Source organism: Archocentrus centrarchus, unplaced genomic scaffold (genome assembly GCF_007364275.1).
Source record: "Archocentrus centrarchus isolate MPI-CPG fArcCen1 unplaced genomic scaffold, fArcCen1 scaffold_97_ctg1, whole genome shotgun sequence".
Classification (NCBI taxonomy): domain Eukaryota; kingdom Metazoa; phylum Chordata; class Actinopteri; order Cichliformes; family Cichlidae; genus Archocentrus; species Archocentrus centrarchus.
This window is the reverse complement of record NW_022060306.1, coordinates 245,563-254,487: the sequence shown is the minus strand read 5'-3', so window position 1 is coordinate 254,487 and position 8,925 is coordinate 245,563. Positions and strand designations below refer to the sequence as shown.

General features: G+C 40.3%; 2 protein-coding genes across 6 annotated transcripts; one reads left to right on the top strand and one right to left on the bottom strand.

The window, feature by feature from the left end:
• Positions 1-2,714: 2,714 nt before the first annotated feature.
• On the top strand, positions 2,715-5,230 carry LOC115778037 (uncharacterized). Of its 2 annotated transcripts, none has more exons than XM_030726062.1 (6): positions 2,715-3,108; positions 3,487-3,669; positions 3,766-3,956; positions 4,039-4,132; positions 4,298-4,494; positions 4,606-5,230. In XM_030726062.1, the coding sequence occupies exons 1-6, from the start codon at positions 2,951-2,953 to the stop codon at positions 4,785-4,787; spliced, it is 1,005 nt and encodes a 334-aa protein (XP_030581922.1). In that variant the 5' UTR covers positions 2,715-2,950; the 3' UTR covers positions 4,788-5,230. The 2 variants fall into 2 exon arrangements, with proteins under 2 accessions (XP_030581922.1, XP_030581921.1); XM_030726061.1 differs by having other exon boundaries at positions 2,717-3,108; positions 3,389-3,669.
• Positions 5,210-8,320, bottom strand: LOC115778035 (uncharacterized). 4 transcript variants are annotated; one of them, XM_030726057.1, is made up of 6 exons: positions 7,751-8,320; positions 6,998-7,126; positions 6,711-6,904; positions 6,406-6,553; positions 6,110-6,314; positions 5,210-5,668 (listed from the first exon to the last, which is right to left on the bottom strand). In XM_030726057.1, the coding sequence occupies exons 1-6, from the start codon at positions 7,961-7,963 to the stop codon at positions 5,367-5,369; spliced, it is 1,191 nt and encodes a 396-aa protein (XP_030581917.1). In that variant the 5' UTR covers positions 7,964-8,320; the 3' UTR covers positions 5,210-5,366. The 4 variants fall into 4 exon arrangements, with proteins under 4 accessions (XP_030581917.1, XP_030581919.1, XP_030581918.1 ...); XM_030726059.1 differs by having other exon boundaries at positions 6,711-6,779; XM_030726058.1 differs by having other exon boundaries at positions 6,998-7,074.
• Positions 8,321-8,925: the final 605 nt, after the last annotated feature.

Below are 8,925 nucleotides of genomic sequence, written 5' to 3'. Positions count from 1 at the left end.
GGGGTCTCAGCTCATTAAAATGCCCTCATTAGGGTTCATGTGTAGGATACCCGTCATACTGTTTGCCCATTTTTCGATTTATCCTGGTGATAGAGATAAATGTGTCCAGCAGACCTAGACTCAGGATATCCTGCCTATGTAGGATTCTGGAAATGCAAATCAAAAAAGTTTAAATTTGTCTAAGCAACAAGTCTAGGAGCAAACTGGGCCCCACTTTCTCCTTATATCTGGTCTAAGTGTGAGCAGCTGTAAATCCTTTTTAATGAGTACTATAGGACGGTCACAAGGAGGTTGTTTCTGATAATTATTGTGATTCATTTTTCTTTCTGTCTTGCTGATGAATTAAAAATGCTCCGGGATGTTTGTGCTCTTTTAGATAATGTGAGAAGATTAATGAGACCCTGAATGTATGCTTACAAATCCCCTCCAGTAGGAGGCAGAGGATGGAGTTTTTATCCGTGTTGTCCTTTTTTTTTCCTGGCAGGAGGGCTTTTTGCTTTTTGTGTTTGCATATTTCTGTACTGGTAACTTCTTGCAGCAGAACTTGCTCATCGTCATGGATCATTTGGACAGTTTGATTTTATTTGGACTCGTACTTAATCTCAGTACAGGCTCTCCTCGGTTAGAGGGAGTGATGAGGAATCAGAGCATGATCAACAGGTTCTTTCTTCTTCCCTCCTTTGCTCTGTGTGTATCTCTGTTTTAACCATGTTACTGTCTGTGTCCTTTTAACTATTTGTGTGCAACTAAATATATGGAGACCCCTAAAATGTAACCTACAATTTCACTCTCAGCTCCAACATTCACTTTGATCACAGTGAAAAACATCAACACATCATTAAAACCACATCAGATGATCCAGATGAGTTTCTATCAGTCTGTAAATTCCTGAGAAAAACAAAAACACTCCCTAAAAAAAAAAAAAATATTCACCATTTCCAAACAATGACTGCTCACTGATTAATAATTTATCACAGTAATCTTTCCCCATTTGATTGTTTATTGATATTTTTCACATTTATGTTGAGCCAAGTCTCTGTACTTCAGTTTGATTTATTCATGTATTACATTTAATGGTCCATGTGGGGGACGAGTCAAAAACCAAGAGGAGTCACAGGAAATATTAGAAAAATAGGGTTGTTTATTCTAACCCAAAAAATCAAAATGACAAAATGCTGAACTCATAAAAGAGGTCAAAGAAACAAAACTGAACTCAGGCAAAAATGTGCACAAACAAAACATAACTGCCCCACCTAAGAAATGACACACAGGCAGTGGCGGTCCTAGCCTGTTTGGCGCCCTGGGCGAGCATCCCTGCCGGCGCCCTCCCACCCCCACCCACACCCCATAGCAATCGCGCAGCAGCGCCTACCGCACTACTCCACTTGGGGGGTAATGAGCACCTGCTGTGTGGTGCATGTAGCTTTCTGCCATGGTCTGACAGACAGCTTTTAACAGAAGGTCTCCCCACCATCACAGGCACACTCAGAATTTCTTTTAAATTTTATTTGAAAAAACATGGAAGAAACTGAAATATTACACAGCTTCTGCTTACCTTCATCTTTGCTTATTTCTCCTGTTGTTCTTTTCTCTTTTTCCTAAACTGCACACCTGATGGCTTTGACCTTTTCCTTTCCATCTGCCGTAATTTGCACTGAAGCTGAATAGGTTATAACCACCGCCCATCCCCAGGGTTGTAAGATCTGACTGACAGTTGCCAGCCCAACACAACAAAACCTCCATTGAAACTCATGTTAATAGCACCAGGTGTGATATATATTTAACTAGAAGCACTCAGAGAGCGCAAACCTCTGCCAAAGCCATAGGGTCACTGACGCTGTAATACGTGTATCTAAATACTTTGAAATAATCTTTCATCTTTCCCAGACAACAATAACCCCCTATCCCGCAATAGTGTGTTACCTCGCCCAGATCGCGGCTCCTAACCGTAGTAGGGAGACCTCTGGTCTCTACTTCGCTTGGCTCGTGGCTGGTAACTAACTTGCTCATCCATGTGGGTCACCTTTAGCAAGGCGGAGAAATGCAGCAAGTCGAAGGATTTTAGCAACAGAACTTTTATTCCTTTTTCCACCGCCACCGAACACACTTTTTCCCTCGAGCTCATCTCCCACGCTAGCCCGCATACACACACACGGGGCAGAGAAAAGTGGGTGGTGTCTCTTAAAGGGGAAGGCTCTGCCTGTATCCCGCAATACTGAAGAATCCTTAAAAAAATTCCTGGATCCAGATCGTGATTTGGATCGAAACCAAAATTTAATCACTTCTTCCTCTTGTCATTTCCAACCGCTCCACAAAATTTCAGTGACATCCGTTCATAACTTTTGGAGTAATTCTGCTGAAAAACAGACAGACAAACAGACAACGCGACCGAAAACATAACCTCCTTGGCGGAGGTAAATATACAGAGCTTTGGGTGAGTTGCCTTTATTTATAATTCAGCAGTTACTGTTGGCTGTAACCAGGCCAAAACTGTACAGGCATGAATGAATGAACCCGGCTGACTGTCTCACTCTCACGCCATCACTGCTTCACTTGACTCGCAGGAGAAGGGGGCGGGGCAGCGCTGTGTGTGTGTGTGACGATCTAGTGAAGCAGTGACAGCGAGACAGAGAATCCCCCGCCTGGTCCGTGTATTTTGCGGCCAACGGATTTTCGTTTAGGAATCAGAAAATGAAAAACGGGAAACGCCTCGTTTCCCGATTTTAGTTTCAAAGTTTAAAAACGGAAAACGGAAAACGAACCGTTTCCCGATTTTCATTTCAAAATGGGAAAATAAAAAAATGGAAAACGAGCCGTTTCCCGATTTTTGTTTCCTGATTAAAAATTTAAAAATGGATTTTAAAAATCCGGCGTGGAAATCGGATTTCTGAGTTTTTATTTTTTTCCCCAATTCTCACCCGGAAGTTGTCCCCATACATTTGACAGTTTCATGACAGTAGAGGGCGTGCTGCAGTTTCCATCGTTGTCAAGTGTATTTTGGATGTCTGCGGGATGGCAACGGGCAGTTATGTCCTTTTTCGAGAAAGCAGACGTGTTACACTTAAGGAAGATGACATGTCTGTGGACAAGATATGCAGGATTTTTCAGGTGCCGTAACTGTTCAACTTATAACTGATAGATTTATATATAAGAATATTTATTTTGGCTTTACGGAGCCTTGGTTAGCTTAATGGCATGTGATCGAGTAAATGCTAATGTTAGCTAAAAGTAACTTTGTGGTATGTCTAAACACTTAAAGTACATTGAAATATGATTTAGAATTGAATGTTTCCAATATTATTTTGTGCAGATGTTTGTTCTAAATAACATAAAATCTGTGAATAATTAGCACTTTATAATTTTTTTTTTATTTTGCCAAATTAAACAGGTTAATTGCAGTAGTCTGTACATTACAGATGATGCAAACACTGCAATATTTCCAGAGCCAGCAGGACATTTTTCCATCCTAAATCTTTCACATCACAGTCATTATGAGGTCCATGGAGATCCAGTTCATAGTCCACTTCCTGCAAGCAGATCCCTACCCACTACTGGTATTCCATTTGCCTTCATGCACCGACCCTCACCTTCTGCTCTGACTGACACACCACGGCCTTCAGCTGGAACGCCACGAGCAAGCAACCTGTTCCCAGCAAGATCTTTCCAAAGGTTAGCTGTTAAATATTCAACTTGTCTTTACTAGTAAAATCTCTCTACAGCCATATTTTTTCATCTTATTTTTTTAATGATCTAATTCCTCCACAGGGCTATCCATATTGCCAAAATAGTAAATCACAAGCTCAGTACTTCCAAAACAGTCATCATTCGCTTTTTGGAAGCTGAAGCAAATGTGGAAGGAATAACACAGAAGGTGAAGGATGCCTTGGGCTGTGATGAGGTGATTACCCTGACAGACAGCCAAGGAAATGAAATAGTAGACTCGGAGGGCACAAGAAGTAAGCTAAGTGATCAAAAACTTGCTTTTTACATTTTACCATTAAAATTAATAAATATAGAAATACATTGTCTTCTCCTAAGGTTCCCATTACTGGAAACAGAACTCCAGAAAAATCTATGCAATCTTTGAGGATGACTTTGTGGAGTTCCAGAATGGAAGAACAGCTAAAGCAAGGTAATGTATGTAAAGTCAAACTCATTCTCTACACAAGGGCAAACAGTATAAGTCATTTTACCTGACAAATATTTTTTAAAAGAAAAACTGAAGGCCTCATAGGCAGATATAAGAAAAATATTCATGCATTTGGCGATTTCACTATTTTGTCGTTCTACATTTAAGTCGAAGGGCCGACGACAGTATGAGCATACAAGAGGTCATTGGCAAAATTGACCAACTAAAGCAAGCTGCTGAGAGCCTCCAAGATATCACCTCAGCAATAAACCAGCTGTCTGAGCTTGCAAAGCACACACGCAAAGCAGTGACTGATGCCCACCTGCATTCTGTAAAGGATGCCTTTGCCTGCCTCGTTTGCAAAGGTATGCATTACATATTACAGCAAATTTAAATGTGTTTAATTTTCTTATTTTATATTTAAAGTAACTGGCACATATTTTTCTGCATCAATTTCTTTTTTTAAAACCTTGTAGCTCTAATGGAGGAACCCATGTTTTCCACGTGCTGCGAGTCTCTAGTTGGATGCCGAACATGTGTGGAGCAGTGGCTGTTAACTGCAGATCACTGTCTGAAATGCAGAGCTGAAGAATTTGATCGTAGGGTACACCAAGTTAAGGGTCTCCATGCTGTTCTCTCTCTCCTCAAAGAGATATAGATGTGTAATTCATCTAACATTGAATATAAATGGGCGTTTGTCACTACAAAGCTAAAGAGGGTGCAGAGTTTGTATTTCAAGCCAACATCACACCAGCTTAATTGACCAGGTTTTCCTACAGAGGAACCTTTTATAAAATCAGCTTGGGTAGTGTTGGCATATATACTAACCTGCAGCCTCTGCAGCTTATCAGTAACACGTTTCCTCATCCTGTTTGATGGGTGGTTTTCTCTGTAATCACATTGTCTTTTTTACTTGGTTGTCCTTAGGTTTCAAGCCCAGTTTGATGTTTATAACATGGTTTGGGAGTGGAACAGTAGTCGGTAACTGCGGTTTTCATTATGTAATTATTAAATGTTACATTGTTTAAATGATATACAAGCTTGGGTGTTACACAAAATTAGAATTTTAAAAAAGAATCAGAGAATTGCAAGTTCTCCTTTATTGCCAACAATCAGAAACAAGATTGTAAATACAAATTATTTGAACTGTTATAAATTGAAACAGCTTGTAGTTTTCTCTGTAATAAATTTTTTTTGGAGAAGTTTACTCGTTTCTTCATTGAATACCACTAATGGATCACACACAACATCTGGTGATGTCAATAAGAAACCTAACAGCATCTTTAAAGGGTCCATAGTTATGATGAACCACGTTTTGGTAAAGTGAAAACAAGTCAAAATGAGAACCAAACTCTGTTTCAGTCCACTGTTTGGCTTCTTCAGAGGAGAAAGGCTCCAGTCCAAAAATGGAATCTCTCTTCAAGGCTGATCCCACCTCCTGCTGATACAGGTCAGCTGCAGCGGCACCATTAGGCAGAAGTTCCTCAGCAATTTTTGCAGGACACCCCCCTTTAGCCAGTTCATTTGGTATTCCTTTTCCTGCATGACACACAAGTGTGTTTTAAGGGTTTACAAATGAATGAGTTAAAATTTACTTGGTATAGTAAAGTGAACATAACTGCAACAGATTCACAGCATTTAGAAATATGAGCTTATCTTATTACTTTAGTGTTGCTTCAAAGGGGTGATTATGTGTTCGTTGAACAGATCTAGATATAAATACAACAATAAAAGGAAATCTACACAAAATAGCAAAATACCCAAATAACTCAGGACAAATCGATGAGGTATTTTATAAATTGAAGCTGCCCCATCTATTGAAAATTTCAGTCAGTAGTGAATATACAGATATGAAAATAAGCTACACATTTGTAAATGCAGTTCATATCAAAATTTACTACAGAGTGGTAAACTAAATTTAAATTGCTTTGTGAACAAAATATTCTTGTAACAGAGCCAGTAAAAAGGAATGAATCATACCTGGGATTCTGTGTGCATTCCATGCCTCTACAACATTAGTGATACCAATCCTGGCCATCTGGCATGTCAAGTTTGACACACAGTACTTGGATGTGCTGTCCTCCATGTCCAGTTCCTCCATGTCCACCAGTTGTACCAAAGCAGTCTTCAGAGGATAGTTGACTCGGGCATTTACCTCTGACCACATTCTCTCAATCACATGGTTCTGTGCATATTTTAAAACAGCATGACTCGACTTATTCTCATCTGAAATGAGTTTACAAAAAAAAGAAAATATTTTACCACCACATTGTTACCCTTGTAGAAGGTGTCTGAATGTAGGGCTGCCTCTGACAATTGTATCTGTATTGTGCCAGCCTTTCCTGGATGAACAGTGCCAGGTAAAACTCCTTCCCACAGTCAACTCTGACCTGATCCCACAGTCCACAAGAAAGCAGAGCAGGTCTGAAGATAAAACACACAAACATAAACCCTTTAAACCTAACAAGCATCCCAGCCACTCCTAAAGTAACGATAAAAAAAGTATTTAGTTAAAACTGGACGGAGCAATAATAGACTGAGGAATAAATGAATACTAGTAGCAGTAGTCAGGTTATTTTACCTGTACACATCCTCGTAAATGATGATGTTGTTTTTTACCGGCATGGTGGAATGACTGACAATCTTCTTGCTGAAACCATCAATAGCCATGACATGGGTCACTCCAAACATAACAAGTTTTTCATTTTGATCTAAGTGAAGCTTATGACCCATGTATTCTGCATTGTAGGGTATGGGGTTGAGATTTCGGGCACCCTAAAATCAAACAAACTATAAATACTCAATATATTTGCAAGATTTAGATTCTCAACACCAGTGCTCTACTGGAAAACTGGTATTTAACATTACCTGCTGTCTTGCTGCATGATAGGGTTGATGAATGCTTCTCAACACTTTGCCCACTCTGCCTTCAGAAGCTTTAATGCCTTTTGCAGAAAGATATCCAGTCATCATTTTTCGACCAAAAGATGATCCAGTCTAGAAGTGTGTGTGTGTGTGTGTGTGTGTGTGGGGGGGGGGGGGGGGGGGGGGGGGCAGACTTCACAGGTCACTACATGCTTGGAGAAAAAAAATGGGAAGCTTGTTATGTTTGCAAAGCCCAACATAGTGACTTAAAAAAAAGTTTAAGCACAGAAGCTGACAGTTTATCCATAGAGGCACTAAATAGGGAAGAATACTGTTAAAAATAACTTTACATTTCCAGTGGAATGTTTGGATAAGTAAGACTGTTAATACTTATCATGTTAATAATGTGACAAGTGAAATATATTATTTGGATAAATTATGTGTATAGTCCTTCCATGCATTTTTATCCACGTATCCAGTTCAATGTGGGAGACTCTCACCCTCACCCCTCTGGCAGCTGGAGCCTATCCCAGCTGCCAGAGGGGTGAGAGGTGGGTTACAGCCTGGACAGGTCGCCAGTCTCTCGCAGGGCTAACAGTGTATTAGCCATTTAATTGAATCTGTAAATTGTAGCATACGACTGATGTCTGGCTTCCCATTAGCTTGTAGTCAGCTTTTTAGCTATATTAATGTAGCCATTGCATATTTCACAAAAAGCATTCATCATAAAAATAATTATAACAATGAAAAACTTACCTCAGCAATACCTTCAGCGACTTCAACTTCAAGCTGGCTGTCTGAACAGAATTGTGTGAGCAGCCCCTGCTCAGCACACCATCTCCGCACATTCCTCTCAGAAAAACCCCGTCTTGTTCCGAAGTGGGTGCATAACATTGATGCGATTTCGCTACAACACTTGCCATTTATTCTGCTTACTGCAATAAAATCTGCATATTCGTGCAACGACATGTCTTCTTAGATGTATACGTGAATCATGGCTCCTAATCAAATCAAACGTACCGCCAATATCTGCGTGTGCCGCGAGAGTTCGATCATTTCCGGGTCAAGATACAAAAATGAAGAAAAATGAGAAATCCGATTTCCACGCCGGATTTTTAAAATCCATTTTTAAATTTTTAATCAGGAAACAAAAATCGGGAAACGGCTCGTTTTCCATTTTTTTATTTTCCCATTTTGAAATGAAAATCGGGAAACGGTTCGTTTTCCGTTTTCCGTTTTTAAACTTTGAAACTAAAATCGGGAAACGAGGCGTTTCCCGTTTTTCGTTTTCTGATTCCTAAACGAAAATCCGTTGGCCGCAAAATACACGGACCCCGCCTGCCCCTTTCCTTCTGTTACAACCTGTCTGACCATTGCAGAAAGCTACATGCAATACACAGCAAGCAGAGGGCGCCCATTACCCCACAAGTGGAGTAGTGCGGTAGGCGCTGCTGCGGCGATCGCAATGCATTGGGGGAAGGGGGGCGGTCATGCCGCCCTAGATGAAATGCCGCCCTGGGCGGCTGCCCATGTCGCCCATATCAGAAACCGCCACTGCACACAGGCGTAAATATGCTGGCTGATCAGACCATTAACACACAACAGGGATAACTAAACAGAATACACCAACTACACTAAACACCACAATACAGCTAAGTTTGTTAATAAACTAAACACCAAAAAAAAAAAAAAAAAGAAAAATCTTAAAGCTTCCAAATACAAATATTCACTTAAATGAAAAAGCTTTATTTAACTAAAGAAACTAAGTCCCTCCCCTCTACAGGAACTGGTGGTGCAGTCCAGTTTGTCCATTGTGTTCAGGTGTGGTCAGCCATGGCCAACATCTTTTGTCAGGCAACTCCCAGGTGTTACAGCAGGTAAGTACCAGCAAAGAAACAAACTAATTATGAGCATAAACAAAAATGAACCAT

Coding starts and splice junctions, on each gene's coding strand:
- LOC115778035 (XM_030726057.1), bottom strand. CDS start 7,963: ATGTCGTTGCACGAATATGCAGATTTTATTGCAGTAAGCAGAATAAAT. Junction 6,315..6,405: donor TTCAGACACCTTCTACAAGG/GTAACAATGTGG, acceptor AAATATGCACAG/AACCATGTGATTGAGAGAAT. Junction 5,669..6,109: donor GAATGCACACAGAATCCCAG/GTATGATTCATT, acceptor TGTGTCATGCAG/GAAAAGGAATACCAAATGAA.
- LOC115778037 (XM_030726061.1), top strand. CDS start 3,013: ATGGCAACGGGCAGTTATGTCCTTTTTCGAGAAAGCAGACGTGTTACA. Junction 3,109..3,388: donor AGATATGCAGGATTTTTCAG/GTGCCGTAACTG, acceptor CAAATTAAACAG/GTTAATTGCAGTAGTCTGTA. Junction 3,670..3,765: donor CCAGCAAGATCTTTCCAAAG/GTTAGCTGTTAA, acceptor ATTCCTCCACAG/GGCTATCCATATTGCCAAAA.